At 36.3% G+C, this 14,780-nt stretch overlaps 3 protein-coding genes across 4 annotated transcripts; 1 reads left to right on the forward strand and 2 right to left on the reverse strand.

Moving 5' to 3' along the window:
- Window positions 1-1,908: 1,908 nt before the first annotated feature.
- Window positions 1,909-4,457, forward strand: LOC112100396. Its single transcript, XM_024189863.1, has 3 exons — window positions 1,909-2,282; window positions 2,406-2,671; window positions 3,188-4,457. The coding sequence occupies exons 1-3, from the start codon at window positions 2,033-2,035 to the stop codon at window positions 4,313-4,315; spliced, it is 1,644 nt and encodes a 547-aa protein (XP_024045631.1). The 5' UTR covers window positions 1,909-2,032; the 3' UTR covers window positions 4,316-4,457.
- A 1,947-nt stretch (window positions 4,458-6,404) lies between these two features.
- Window positions 6,405-9,654, reverse strand: LOC18049475 (probable myosin-binding protein 5). The gene is made up of 3 exons (XM_006439647.2): window positions 8,683-9,654; window positions 7,445-8,314; window positions 6,405-6,745 (listed from the first exon to the last, which is right to left on the reverse strand). Exons 1-2 carry the CDS (start codon window positions 9,443-9,445, stop codon window positions 7,470-7,472), a joined length of 1,608 nt encoding a protein of 535 aa, XP_006439710.1. The 5' UTR covers window positions 9,446-9,654; the 3' UTR covers window positions 6,405-6,745; window positions 7,445-7,469.
- An 810-nt stretch (window positions 9,655-10,464) lies between these two features.
- On the reverse strand, window positions 10,465-14,286 carry LOC18049476 (polynucleotide 5'-hydroxyl-kinase NOL9). Of its 2 annotated transcripts, none has more exons than XM_024188707.1 (9): window positions 13,728-14,286; window positions 13,405-13,502; window positions 13,237-13,270; window positions 12,912-13,048; window positions 12,555-12,738; window positions 11,996-12,176; window positions 11,664-11,763; window positions 11,022-11,149; window positions 10,465-10,895 (listed from the first exon to the last, which is right to left on the reverse strand). In XM_024188707.1, the coding sequence occupies exons 1-9, from the start codon at window positions 13,916-13,918 to the stop codon at window positions 10,842-10,844; spliced, it is 1,107 nt and encodes a 368-aa protein (XP_024044475.1). In that variant the 5' UTR covers window positions 13,919-14,286; the 3' UTR covers window positions 10,465-10,841. The 2 variants fall into 2 exon arrangements, with proteins under 2 accessions (XP_024044475.1, XP_006439711.1); XM_006439648.2 differs by having other exon boundaries at window positions 12,912-13,081.
- Window positions 14,287-14,780: the final 494 nt, after the last annotated feature.

The raw sequence follows: 14,780 nt of genomic DNA on the forward strand, positions 1-14,780 counted from the left end.
TGCAAACGTAGTGCATGAGAAACATATTTGGGACTAATGCTACTTTGACTATGGCTAATTGGCTATAATTTCAGGAAGAACCTCGACTACTACCAAATCACCATTTGTCTTAGCACTCTAGAAATTATGTTGCAGAAAATACTTTTCCATCGGTAAGAAAAAGCGTGCATAATATCTTTAATGCACTATAAATATATCTCTAACTAATGCTTGTTTCTGTTATTCTTATTTCAGGTAGAATCTTAACAATTACCAAGTCATTATTTGATTTCTAAAATCAGAGATCAAGTTGCAGAACAAAAATTTTCAGGGGTGAGAGCAGTCATGCTTTATAAACATTCCAGATATTTAGTTTTACATCATGCATGATAAACATTTATAGAACTGACAGTTATTCCTATGTCGTTCTCAGGGGAAGCCTCTGGTGTTTGCACAATTTGATGCTCTCTACTACTGTAGTGGACTGAATTACAACTCTTTCTCCGCACTTTAGTTGCCAATTAATCCAGAACAAAGATCGGCCCCCTATTCTGATGGCTTCAGCAATGACTGATGTACTGAATTTTCAATGTAAACGTGAGCAGCAAAATGATGTGAACTCACAATGGCCTGTCCATGACGAACACCCTCTTTACTCGAATCTGGACTAGCAAATGGAGAATATTACCTCATTCGTATTTGTAACCAACAATTAAAATTGTGTAGGGGAATGTTGAAATTGTAATTTTGTGATAACACTTCACGCACGTCAGAAGCATTCCTAGCTCTGTTATGCAAGAAAATAGTTATTTCTATATGTGATTGGCCTTGTTCCGTGGGGCTACGCAAATGGATCCTCTTCCCTCCATGAATAGTGATGAGTTCATTTTGTGATCTTTGAACCATATCACCATCAACTCAACTGTTTATGTGAATATATTTTTCAGATCATTTGACTTGCGCTAGGCCGTGAAGAGTTTACTATTCGCACAGTAACCACTCACTCACTCAAGATCAAACACTAACGTAGATGGCAAGAAATGCATACTTTCTTCACTATTCGTAATTCGGAAAGATTTCATACTTTTTCAGAAGCTTAAAGATACTAGAATCGCACCTTTAGTCTTGAGACTATCCATTATCCAATCCAAGCCAGTTTATTTTCCACGATTGATCAAAGAAGGAGATACTCTATAGTCTTGCAATAATGACGTTTACTGAGGTACTTTCATGGAATAATCACTTTAGGACATTGGCTCAATGACAATTTAAAATAGAATTACAATATACTTACATAAAATTCAAGAAAAACAGATATAATTAGACACTAGCTCATTGGCTAACAGCGGAATTGTTATCTTAACAGAGTTGAAGAGTACAAGAGAAAGAGATTCAAAGTAGCAGAAGATTCTAGACTTCCCTCAGTCGGGTAACCTCACACTAGAAGTTGTTTCACATTTTCAATTCCATGACACTAGCTCGTTGGCTAATAGTGGACTTGTTATCTCAACAAAAGTTGAGAGTGCAAGACAGAGATTCAAAGTAGCAGAACATTCTAGACTTCCCTTAGTCAGGTAACCTCACACTAGAAGTTGTTTCACATTTTCAATTCGATGTGAAGGCAGTTGACTGGCGACAGAAAAGAAAAGGGCACATGCATAATGTAATATAAAGAGGATGCTGCTGCTGAACCAATGAGAGGGTGACCGTGGGGCCCCAAAATTCTCAAACTTGGGTAACGAGCAGACACCTTTTTAACTTTTCCATATTATTTTTGTCACTTTGTTAATTCATCGACCTTCAAATATATGACTCTGTAGACTGTACTCGCTCACTCAATAATCAATAATCTAACGGCGTTGGAGAAAAAGCGGTCTGGCTCACTGTAGCACAACGCGTCGTGACTCGCGAGAGAGCGGCGTTAACGCTTTCACTTTCTTGGTGTATAAAAGAAGTGATCACACAATCGCTCTCTCACCGAGCAAATTCTTCCCATCAAACCAGAGAGAAATACCAGTATAGCTGTAGCTGTTTTGAATCAGAATTCTTAGTAATGGAGAGTCATGGAGGTTTCAGATCCCTTCCTACCGTTGAAGAAGTAGTTACTACTCTCATTCTCCTTTGTGCTGCCTTATATTCTCAACTAAAATCTGAAATGGAGAGTCTCATGGGGTTCAGATTCCAGCCATCCAATGAACAAATCTTCTGTCTTCTCGAGAAGAAGAGGCTTAACCCCCATTTCTCGCATCACACTATCAAGGATATTGATGATATCTGCAGCCTTGAGCCTTGGGACTTGGCAGGTACGTAATGGTATTTTTATTCTTCTTACCCTCACTCGAACTCTTGAACCACTAAAGTTAGAATGGTTTTGCCAGCGAAACTAAACTAACTGGCAGGCACCATGTATTACTTTTGTAACGCAGGGGCATCAAAAACTGAGTCCGAGGATCGAGTTTGTTACTTTTTCTGTAAACCTTATTACAAATACAAGAAGAGTACACGTGCCCACAGAAGAACAAATGCAGGGTACTGGAAAGTTACTGGTAGAGGTTCCAAGATCAAAACCAGAAACGGCCTTTCTGGTACCAAAAAGATTTTGACTTTCAAATATCATGGTCCTGCTTCCAAGAAAGCTAAGATTGGCTGGGTTATGCATGAGTACCATGTGAACGACGATCCCAGTTACAAGGTATGAGCTCTGTTCTTGTCGCTCACATCAACTTTGACCATTTCTTTTATGAATTGTTGAATGTTTGGGATGTGACCTCGAACTGCATGTTTTGTCAATCTTACAACAACTGTAGTTTAATCTATATGGTGCTCCTCTTGATGATTGAAGTGATTGTTTGGTGAAGCATGCTAGAATATTGATTGGATTAGTATTAAAACTGCTACTTCTTTTTGGTGGTCTATATTACGTGGACATGACACGATATGCACTAAGGATATGTGTCTCTGTCACCTATTATTTTAATTGGTAGGATCTTCTGGTGGATCAAATCTCAATGAAACTAAGGGCAGGGTGGTGTTAATGTAAGAAATTGTGACTTTCTTAAACAAGCATTAACATGACTTGATGAAAGAATCGGTAGTTTTGTTTCTCCTAGAAGTTTGGTGACTAGTAAACTGGCTATGCTAATGAAAATCTGAAGATTAATTGATAATTTAGCTTACCTTATTTTGTTTGTGCCTTCAATTCATGCAGATAGAATTCGTATTGTGTCGCATAGAAAGAAAATGCGAAAACAAGCATGGTATTTCTACTTCTGATGGTGGTGAATCGAGACAACAACTGGTTTCTTGTCTTAGTGAAGAAAATACTCCCACTAACTCTCAGCAGCAACTACCAAATCACAATTTGATTTCTTGTCCAGGAAATCATATTGAACAAAGTACTCCCACATTCCCTCGGGTAATACCAAATGCCAATTTGATTTCTCCAACTGATCTACTATCAAGTGATCATTTGAATTCTAATAGAAACCATAGTGAAGGAAATATTCTCACAAACCAGCAGCAACAGCCAAATCACAATTTGATTTCTCCTTTTGGAAATCTAATTGAGGAAAACAGCCCCACAAACCCCCAGCTACCACCAGACAGCAATTCTAATTCCTTTCCTAGAAATCTTATTGGACAATATACTCTCAAATACCCTCAGTTACTACCAAACCATGGTTTGGTTTCTCCGACTGAACTATTACCAAGTGACCATTTGATTTCTAAGCGAAATCATATTGAAGAAAATATTATCAAAAACCAGCAGCTACACCCACATCACAATTTGATTTATCATTTTGGAAATCAAATTGAACAAAATAGTCCCACAAACCCCTGGCTACCACCAAATAGCAATTTGATTTCTTTTCCTGGAAATCTTATTGAACAACTACCAAGTGACCATTTGATTTCTAAGCAAACTCTTAGTGAAGAAAATAGTCTCAAAAACCTGCATCTACAGCCAAATCACAATTCGATTTCTAATTTTGGAAATCAAATTAAAGAAAATAGTCCCACAAACCCCCAGTTACCATTAAACAGCAATTTAGATTCACAGCTACTTCTAAATCAGCCTATGGTACTGCATTCTAGCTGTTCTTTTGTTAATTATGATATTTCTGATTATCAAATTAACAGTGATCAGGTAAATGACCTGATCAATTCCCAAAGGGCTTTCCAGTGTGAAAATTCTCGCAAAGACACTGGACAAACCCTTTCCCCTGACTTAAACTCATCAAAGTCAGATGGAGGAACTTCAACTTATGCAGAGGATAGCAGTGACACAAATAACACTGCTTACATGGATGCATGGATAAATGGACTATTGCTTTAAGTAGCAAATTTAAACAGCAATCAAATCCTCTCGAGGTATTATTATTAATTTACTACTATCAATATTGTGATAAATGCTCCATTCACGTTTTATTGTAATAGAACTCTGTAATCTTAAGTAGCATATGTAAACAACCATGAAATCCTCCAGGAGGAAAATATTATTGTTATTGACAATTTGATATTAGTTGCTAGTAATCTTTGAGACTTTGTTACGTACTAATGGAAATGATGTTTGTAGTAATTGGATACTCCACTTGGCCTGTATCTGGTATCTATGTGTAGCATATGGCCAAGTTCTGGAAAACTTTAGTTTGTTAAACGGAATGGTTGTTCAAAAAAATACGTACGAATGGTACAAGGAGGGAGGGGCGGTTTATTCGTTGTGAGATAATGGCAATGTGTGGAACTAAATGTAAGCCTGGGTGGCCAAGCTGAAACAATAATTCGGATTTAAAAAAAAAAGGAGATTTAATTAAAATTTTACCAATTTTATGTTTGGGCTACACTTATGCAGGGTGTTTAAGTTTATGGTTTCTTTATTATATTCTCGTCTTTGGCCCCCTTAGTTTTACTATTTTATGTTATTATCCATTTAATTTTATAATTCTTTTATTATAGCCCTCATTTAACAAAAATACTGGTTTGGCCAATTGTCACAAGTACGTCAGATCAAATTATCTTGAACTAATTTGCGAAAAACGTCTATAATCTGAAGAACTTGCAAGGCTCGATATCAACCATATCAAAGGGAGATGTTCTTGAAAGACTCCAGTTAATGCGAAGAATATGGCGGCTAAGCTCTTTCTTTCGTTTCTTTTCTTTCTTATTTTTTCCTTCCTCTTTTGAGAGGGGGCTAAGCTTTTTTTTTTTTTTTTAAATGCCTATACAAGGATTATTGTTTCTCCAAGTTTCAAAATCTTTTCTAAAACAAGAAAAGGGTCTCTATAGAAGTTATCAATATGATCGTCAAATTTATCGATTGTAAATTCAATCATAGTTATAAACTATATGAAGACAAAAGCGGTGCTTTGATACCAAATAAAAGAAAAGAGAGCCGGGGTTGGATGAAATTTGTTGTGCTTGTATAATTCTAAACTCATTCTAAATCAATATATGTATTATAAAGTTTTGTTAGAAAGAATAGTTCAATTGACAATTCTGCTTGTTAACATTTAGGGAGTATTTGGGTCAGTTGCGCTGCTTATTTTATTAATATTATTGTTGGATCTTCCTTATCAATTGAAGCTTTGCAACAGAAGATAGGGGTGTGAATAGGTCAAGCTCATGACATCTTCAACTAAGGAATTAAGCTTTCTTCGATCGTCATCTCAACTGTATTTGAATGTGTACTTGAAATCAATGGTCATTAAAATAAAGTTTTTCATTGCAGAATTAGCTTTTTGGAAGTTTTTCATAGTTTTATATGTGGAATAGTGGAATCTCTGAACTATCCAATCTGAGCAAATTACACCTCGGAAAAAAGAACACGTTGATTATTTTACCAGATATTGCACTTCATCGATTTTCATTATACCACAATTGGTCATCGTTTTGGTACCTCATATGGAAGGCGTGCCACTTTGTTCACAATCTTTTTTAAGCTTGTTTGGGATTTGGAGTTGGGTAATTGTAGTTTAAAAGTTACAATACTAAAGTGTCTGATAAATATTAGTTTGGAAGATAAATTAATTTGATTTTACAATGAAAAATTTATTATATTTGTACCAATTTTATCAAAATTGTTATTTATAAATTATACTTGATACATAATATTAACTTTTAGTTAATAATTATAGTTTTTATCCCTCAACAACGGTTACAACACCTCAATGCCAAAACAAAATCTTTGTTTAGTGAGTTTTCAAGATTAGTTTGGCCAGCTAGTTAATTTCAAGATTTTTTGCCTTATGGTATCTCTAGATCAGACTCTTGGAACGGTATATTTAACGCTTGCAAACTATATGAAACATATTAGGAAACATTAGTCTAATCATAATGTCCTGTTCATCAAAGAAATTTACTGATAAAATGACAAAAAGAAAAAAAAAAAAAAGGAATCCATTTATGATACAAAAATTCTGGTGAAAGAAACAATCATCAGTTCATCATTCGTGTATGACACTCTATGCAGTTTGGTCATAAGCTGTAAAGGCTAATGTTCATGCTTTTTCTACTTCCATGGAATCTCCAACAATATCCTGGCATCCTTGTAAATAATACGGAAATGCTGGCCAAGCAGCTCATCGTGGCTTTGAAATTTGAATAGAGGATGTATAAGCTCTAAAGTGAGTACACAACATGTATAAAACCTTAAAAGTCCTTGTATAAGCTGAGAATAGCTGAGAATAGAGGTCCTAATTTAATGACTTCACTGATATAAGGCTTGCAGAGACATCAATGACCGCCCAAGCTTACAGCTATATTTGTCCTGCACAATAATCCATCAAATAAAAGGCAATCGAGATTTTAGATCATAAGTTGTAGTGCTTCACTAGAAGTATAAAATAAATGCTACCCGTTAATAAAAAACAGTAAGGTGCACGAGAAGAAACACTGATCATGTACATACTGCAATTATCATAAAATGCAGTCGTGCATGCATTTGCAAATGCTGCCATAAACTTTGCATATCCATGTTTGAACTTGACAATTCATGGAAAACGACTTTCCTTTTGTTAAAGTTCTTGAGTCACAGAAAGAATTGCATAACCAATCATTAACATATATGTTAAGCAGATTTTAAACGTAATGACCTTATGGGTTCAGATCAGACTTCATCAGAACCATAATTGAAAATAGTTTTGGTTCTCGATTGGAAACTGACACAATCATTCTCAGCATGTAATAGCAGGATTGCATAAAATTTAGGATTACTAAAGGGAATGCATCATTATTCTCTTCAAAGGGTGGGTATTTATGGCAAAGTGAAAAACTTCTGGGGATGGATTATATCTGTCAAAAGTTTTGATCCTTCACTACCATTATGAAGAATCTGAGGGTAATCTTTTAAGATCAATCATCTGCTTCAAGCGTATCCATCCACTATATGCATATGTGTTTGTGCTTACACATGGACTGACAGGACTAGCATATCCCTGTAGAAGTATTAGGTATGTATGTCTCTTACCTGTATCTTAATGTGGTTAACATTGTTAGCTAGACTGCAAGGAAGAGATCACATCATCTGTAGCAAAGTGAACTTTCTTGTCTGTGATTTTCAGATTGCCCATATGTTTGGATTTCAGTAATTTGTCATCGGTGTTCCCTTCATTCTCATCCGGCAATGGCCCAGCTTGATCATTAATCTTCACACCTTCTCCATCACAAGACACTTCAACAAAACCATCAGGCGGGCTGCTAGAGTCAGATTTTTCATTGTTGGATGAGCAGGATTTTGATATAAAATCCTGATAATCGTCATCAGCTTCACCTTCTTGCCCATCAATTTCTTCTTCCCTTAAGATTCCATATTTTTCTCTATAAGCCTCAATTTCAGCCTCTAAGTCCTTGATTTCTTCCTCTCTTTTTGTGAGCAACTCCTTTGTTGATTGCAAGGCTTCCTGGTCATACTCTGCCTGCTCCTCCATCATCCTTTGATATTGTAGGGCATCCATCTGAACAGCTGCCTTCTCTGCTTGCAATCTGGTGATCATAGCCATTGCATTGTTAGCTGCAACAGCAGCTGCACTTCTTTCCTCGTCTAATTCCATGTACAAATCCATCAGTGACTTGCGATCCAAACGAACCTGTCTATTCAGATGGTGCAAAATTGAATCACCATAAGCTTCATTTGAAACATTCCCCTCAGCATCCTCCGTTTTCTCAAGTGGCGATTTCCTCAGAATCCTAGTACTCCACCTTGGACTGGCTTGAGCTGAATCTGAAAGGGGGATTCCGAAAAACTTGTTTCCTCTAATAAAAGTAGGCGTCTTATCTTCATTAAAATCCTCGGCATCTGTCAGCAGCGGCACTGCTGCAGCTGTCGTTTCGTCCTTAACTATTGAAAAGATTCATGAACCAGATCAATAACATGCCAAATAGAGACTATCATTGGCATAAGCACTTCAAGATTGTTCAATAGGTGGGATGTCAAGACATTTGGAAATATAGTAATCTATATTTAAATACAAAACATATAAATATATAAACAAGTGGCGCATAGCTATGCAGGCTATGAAGAGAAGGAAGGAGTGTCATCATTCGGGATTAAATGAGGAAAAATAAAAAAGAATTTGGAAACAAATAAAATCATGACAGCCAAACACCAAAATGTTTCGTGACGAAAGCTTTTTAAACTGCATAGCCAACATTTCAAAGAAAAAGAAAGGAAGTGCAACGAATTTAAATGAAGGGTTCAAAACTCACATGGCTTACTGAGACTCAGTGCATTAGAGCTGCCCTCATCTTCTGGAAGCTCTGATTCATTATCTGCACTAAACTTGAGTTCTGTGTATCGTATGTGGGGCAACTCCAAATTGCGGGTCAGGTCCATATTTCTCTGCTCCTCAATCCTCGAGGTCAAGAATGATGCTCGTGGAGAAGGAGCAGGCGCTTGTGATGTCAGGCCAGAATTTTTCCCCTTTGGATAGGACTTTACCTTCAATGGCTCCCCACAGCACGAGCAGCATTGAACACTGCTCTTCTCCACATGCACCATTTCATCCTTCTTATTAGGAGGCAATGTCAATTGCATTTCATCATCATCTACAATCAACTCCATATCCTTCTGCAAAATCCCCACAAGAGACTTGTACGTATCACAATCCCCAGATTCTCTGCCCGTAGCAAATGAGAGGAGACACGGCTCGCACATCTTCCTTATATCAGAAAGTTTCTTGTGGACATGACAATATGCAAGGGATGATACATCCTTCTTGTGAGCCTCACATATGGATTCATTGTAATAAAAATTAGGATTCCTATGAACAAGAACATGATCAATTCTAGTGCAAAGCAAGCAAGGGATCTTCAACTCAAAGAACTTGGCAAATTCATTGGCAGCAAATGCAAGAAACCCATCAATGAATAGAATAATGATTAACACCCATTCAAGAACGGCATAAATCAAGAAATGCGGGAACTTTCCCAGCTCCTGCTCAACATAAGATTTAAATGAACGCTTTGCCATAATGTTTTGGACCCTGAAAAGATGAATCGGATTTATAAAAGAATGAATAAATAAATATTTAATTTTATCCTTATCTATGTTGCTTAAAATCAATCAGGTTTGGACAGAAATGCTCAAAGGATGATGAAGCAAAAGATCATGACCTCAGGAGGATAACCCAGACCGGGATCATGACCTTTCTCTTTGAGTGATCGAAGAACAAAAAGACAGAACCGAAGGGTGTTATTCAATTTTAGGTTTCAAAGTTTGAATGGTGAATTTCAATTGCTATAAATAGGAAACTTTTATTGAAAAAAATATGAGGTTTATTTGCAGGACTATATACCGGAAATAACGGTCTATCAAGCATTGGACTAAACGATGTAGTTTTGCTAGGCTATTTAGTGGGGATTTGTTTTCGGAACAGCACCTTGGTAAATTTATTATTTTATTATAATACCCTCAGATATTTTATTTGACAAAAGTATTAAAATGATTAATATACTTAAAGTTGGTCGAATTGAGCATAACATCCACGCATCCATTTAATTCCCTTACTCTGCTACTCTCAGATTTTGTTAATGATCTACAAATTCTTAATAACTTTTTATCTGCGAGTTTGTTGCTGCTTCCGCTTACTCAACTTGCTCACACACACAAGTTTCTTAATGGTCAAATGGACAACATGCGAGCTGCTTTTTCTGAAAGCTAATATCAGGAATTTGAGTGTACTGTATATCCCAAGAACAGTTCAGATATGGCTTTTGCTTTAAATAACATTCACTGCAAAGCCAGGTCCAATTCTTGGCTTCCACGACGAAACTAGTTCCCGCAGCACAAATTCACAATCATCTATCTCATTACACTAGTGTCCAGGTACCAACCACAACATAAACGCTAAAACACAGGAAAATGATTAAATTACTAGTCAGCATTCAACTACGTTACCACATATAATTCAGGCACATAATTTAAACATTTATCCACAAGCAAACACATTTTAACAGATGAGCAAGTAATGCAGATTTCAACTGCCACAACAACTATGCTTGTTACATAAGCACAACAAATTCAGTATACCAGTTTAAAATTGCATAAATGTCATCACAAAACCACCTTCAATGTGGGATCTAGTCTACAAAGTACAACTTTAAGAATAAACTGCTATCATTTCTGTGTCAGGACTGACTGAACAGGTACATACAGAGGTATATGCTTAACTGGAGATGAAATTTCACATATCATCCTACTAAACCAATTGAAGGAAACAGTTTATCAGATCTATTAAAACTATAAACCTGCTGCTGCCTGTTAACAAAAATGCCTATATCTTGCAAGCTTTGAATGAAACTTAGCTGAATGTCCATGAATTAGACTGTATAAAGATAGTTCTTGAGTATCAACAGCTCTATATTAACTAGCTTGTTGGTAAAACATTGGCAGACATATAAGGAGACATGCATCCCTGTACCTGGGAGGAAAAAAGATAAATTGTTTAAAATAAAACTTCAGTCAAGGTACAAGGATCTATATTTGACAGAAAATGCCGAACTTAAGTGCTTAGAGCAAAATACTGTTATCTGAAAGAAATGGTAACCTGCAAAAGGCATGTAGGAATTTGGATGAACCCCTGAAGAAAAAGATCAACCTTTTCTAGGATGCCGGGTGGAACAGGCGTGATCACATACAGCAAACCTTTCAACGTGTCAATTCCTCTAACAATCCCTGTATTATAAAGGCACCATGTAAGCTCAGAAAATTTTATTGTATTTTTATTTTTTGGTTAATGTCTTGCACAAAAATCAGAGATTAGTATCATGACAATCAAATTAATTAGTGCAAGAGTGAAGCATACTTTCACAGATAGATAAAGCACTATTTAGTATTTCCGGCACAAAACAACATCAATCTAAATCTCAGCATGCCCTTATGATACATCCCCGTCTATTAAGAAAATGTTAATTGGGGGATTGCTGACATATCTTACAAGTTTACAAGTTATTTTTTATATACGTTATCACTGTTTTTATTTTCAAATATGAGCAGAAAAAGATATAAGGTCACAGGAATTTCAGTCATGCTAGAGTCCTCATCCCATATTTCTGATGCTAATGAAGTAAAATCACAGTTGATGTAAACAAAATTATGACTTATTCAAACATAATAATAATGTAAATGCTAGAGAAACGGAAACTACTATCATTTAAACATAGCTAGACAGAGAAGTGAAGTGACCTACCAAGACCTACACAATGAGGTAAGTTTTCAGAAGCATCAGAGCTAATTGCCAGGCCAACAATAGTTGCATTCAAACTGTAGAAAATTTCACTGCTAGGTACCTGGGATAAACAATATAAACCATAAATTTAAGACCATTCCTGCATAATGACACAAAGGGAAAAAGCACATAGCAAGCTAGCATATCTGACATTCACCTTAAATTTTTCCCAAATATCTTATATGTAACATTGACAAGACATAAAAAACAAAACGGTACGGGTGCAAACTATGCTACAGAAATATTATAATAGCCATAACACCTACAGCAATCATTTGATGCCTTAAACCAACCTGGCAGTAGAGATGCCTTATCTTGATACTTGAGATTGGAACTTGATAAGGAGGATGAGCAGCTAGTGCCTGTGCAAGTTCTTTAATTATGGTGATGTTTAGGTCACTAGGAAAGCACTGCCTGAAATAAGCCATTGTTCTTAAATCCCGTAGAAGGCGTGCATCCTTTTGTACAAGTACTCTGTAAAACAGAATCGAGATATGATGTAATCTATAGAAGCTGCATGTACTCAAAATATGATTCAGGAAATAGACAAACAGTTAACACCAAATGTCAGCTGCCGGAGGACTAATGTTCATAGGATACAAAATGAAACAACTTGTCACTTGAACAGAAAGCCATTTCCTACTAATATTGATTTTCATCCATATACAAGCTTTATGAGTATTTTTGGACCAGAACTCCGTATAGGAACAAGAGTTAGAGCAGAATATAAGAGTGGAGCATTGGCATGTCCAGAAACAAGAACAAAGGTTGACACATGTCCAAAAAGAATTTATCAATGATACAGTTATCCATGATTTAATAGAGTAAACTTAACAAAAATGAAGAACTTACGATCTATTGAAAGAGTCCTGACGAGCTGAACTGATCTCTACAAGATTAACATCCACACCTTCAAAGTTGTCCAACCAAAATGCCCCAGCTGGTAGATTCTTCTTCTCAAATGATATGTTTATCTTAACAACGTGTGTAGGAGTAATATATTTCAGCATGTCCACCAATATATCATAACCAATACCTGAAAAATTATAGGACATGAAAATCATAGTCATGTTTCTGTTAAATTACTTGAATGTTCACAAAGGATAATAATTATAGTGAAATAAGTAACCCATCAAAAGAAAAAAGAAAAAAAGTTCTCATTGCAAATTAGAGAAACAAAAATGCAGTTAAAGACATTAAGAAGCACACCTTTCACCCAACCAGGTGTATTCACAATGAGAGGCAACTCAGTCCGGCCAGGGCTTTCACTCTCATTAAACATGTAGTACTCCTTGCGATAGTAATCATATAGGGTAGTGATATACTTCAAATATGCTGTTGGATCTCTTTTTGAAGAAACATCACCAAAGAAATAGCACCTACAGAGAGTAAATATCAAACTATAAGAGAACACAACTCATCTATCAATATTTATGTCCAACAATACTGCATGTTCATATGAATTCAGCACACACTTCAAATTCTCTGCACGCATAATTACTCTGAAAGCTGGAATCAGTCAAAAAGTTAGTACCTTTTTGGCGTCTTCAAGCATGGAATTGTCAAATCTATTTTTAGGAAAAAGAAACAACAAAACAATAGCTCGTTACCAATAGAAGAAGAAAAAAGAACATAGTTGAAAATGAAACAAAAACCTGGCATAGAAACCAGAAAATGGAGATACTAAAGACTGTATCAAAACCTGGCGTCAGTGTATCAACCACAGTGAGGGACAAAAAACCAGGAGCAGTAAATTCAGGCTGCCCAACATCGGTATCCAAATACGCTACTTTCTTATATCTGCATACTCGGCAATGCAAGCTTATCAGGAAAAATAAAATAAAAAGCAATACAAAAATATATGAGCATTATACAAATATATGAGACCCAATTGACATACAAACATGTATGTGCTGTTGCAAGACATTAAACTCAACTAACATATAAAGTAAAACTAAAAATACCCATCAGAATAATACTTCAAAGTCGTTAAATAAACAGCTGAAATGACTTAAGAAGAGTTACCTCTGGAGAAGAACGTTGACAAGGTGGCGAGAGAAGGTAGTTTTGCCACAGTTTTTGGCTCCACAAATGAAGGCAATAGGAGGAGGGGAAGTGTTTGAATCGTAAGCTATGGAGTCGGCGGCATCGGACCATTCTTGTGGGATGTAAATGGCTGGAGATGGATTCTCAGTCTGTGGCATATAAGCGGCCATAGCTATACGGCTACGGGTTGCAGGCTGTTCTTTGTTTTGATTTTGTGCTCTGCCTTATTTTTGTTTTCGGTCCGTGTCGTTTGTTGGCTTCTTGTATGCTCATTACATTGTCATTATATAACACAGCGGCTGCGGCGTGAGTGTAAGATTTTGTTATTTTGGGTATTGATCGTGTTGAATTTTGTGAAGGCTAGCAGTAGTGCGTGACTGCTGGGTACTCGCAAACAGTGCATGTCCGTTTCGGCTTTGAAGGAGGCCGTGCGAGTTGAGTTGGCTCGGACACTTCGACTGAGTTGGGTTGACTCGGACACTGCGATTGAGTTGGCTTTTTATGGATTATGACTTCGACTTTCAAGGCTCCAACGTTATATGGGTTTTATTATGGTTTTAGTGTCTTATTTGAGCGGTGGAACTAAGTGCACTCTTTTATATTCTGAGAAGTCCCCTTCTCACGACCATTCGGCTGCAATTAGATGTATTTTTAAAAGCACCTGGGGTGTACTTATCCATAGGCAATTTAATCTGGACCAAGTTAAGCCCGTCGCTATAATCTAAATATCTGTAACTGTTTTTACTTATGGGTAATCGTGTTTAAAATTCTAGTCACGCGTCCTTATTAGAAGGAAAAAGAATTCTAATAATATGCTGTAAAAGTATATCAAATTTTCTCATTTCGAATTTTCGATGGATAGTGAACGAAAGGAGATTTCCATTTTGAAATTCATTTACTAAAGTAGCTGAGGCTGATAATGTTTAGGATTGCGTACATTGCATATAAATGTAACTAGTCAAATCCAAAAGAGTATCATATATCATAGAAATTATTACATGCTTCTTTTTTTGACAATTGACACAGAGCTTG

Source organism: Citrus clementina, unplaced genomic scaffold (assembly GCF_000493195.1).
Source record: "Citrus clementina cultivar Clemenules unplaced genomic scaffold, Citrus_clementina_v1.0 scaffold_3, whole genome shotgun sequence".
Classification (NCBI taxonomy): Eukaryota; Viridiplantae; Streptophyta; class Magnoliopsida; order Sapindales; family Rutaceae; genus Citrus; species Citrus x clementina.

Coding starts and splice junctions, on each gene's coding strand:
- LOC112100396 (XM_024189863.1), top strand. CDS start 2,033: ATGGAGAGTCATGGAGGTTTCAGATCCCTTCCTACCGTTGAAGAAGTA. Junction 2,283..2,405: donor TGAGCCTTGGGACTTGGCAG/GTACGTAATGGT, acceptor TTTGTAACGCAG/GGGCATCAAAAACTGAGTCC. Junction 2,672..3,187: donor ACGACGATCCCAGTTACAAG/GTATGAGCTCTG, acceptor CAATTCATGCAG/ATAGAATTCGTATTGTGTCG.
- LOC18049475 (XM_006439647.2), bottom strand. CDS start 9,445: ATGGCAAAGCGTTCATTTAAATCTTATGTTGAGCAGGAGCTGGGAAAG. Junction 8,315..8,682: donor ACTGAGTCTCAGTAAGCCAT/GTGAGTTTTGAA, acceptor TCTTTTCAATAG/TTAAGGACGAAACGACAGCT.
- LOC18049476 (XM_006439648.2), bottom strand. CDS start 13,918: ATGGCCGCTTATATGCCACAGACTGAGAATCCATCTCCAGCCATTTAC. Junction 11,764..11,995: donor TAAGGCATCTCTACTGCCAG/GTTGGTTTAAGG, acceptor TGTTTATCCCAG/GTACCTAGCAGTGAAATTTT. Junction 11,150..11,663: donor ACCTCATTGTGTAGGTCTTG/GTAGGTCACTTC, acceptor TTTATAATACAG/GGATTGTTAGAGGAATTGAC.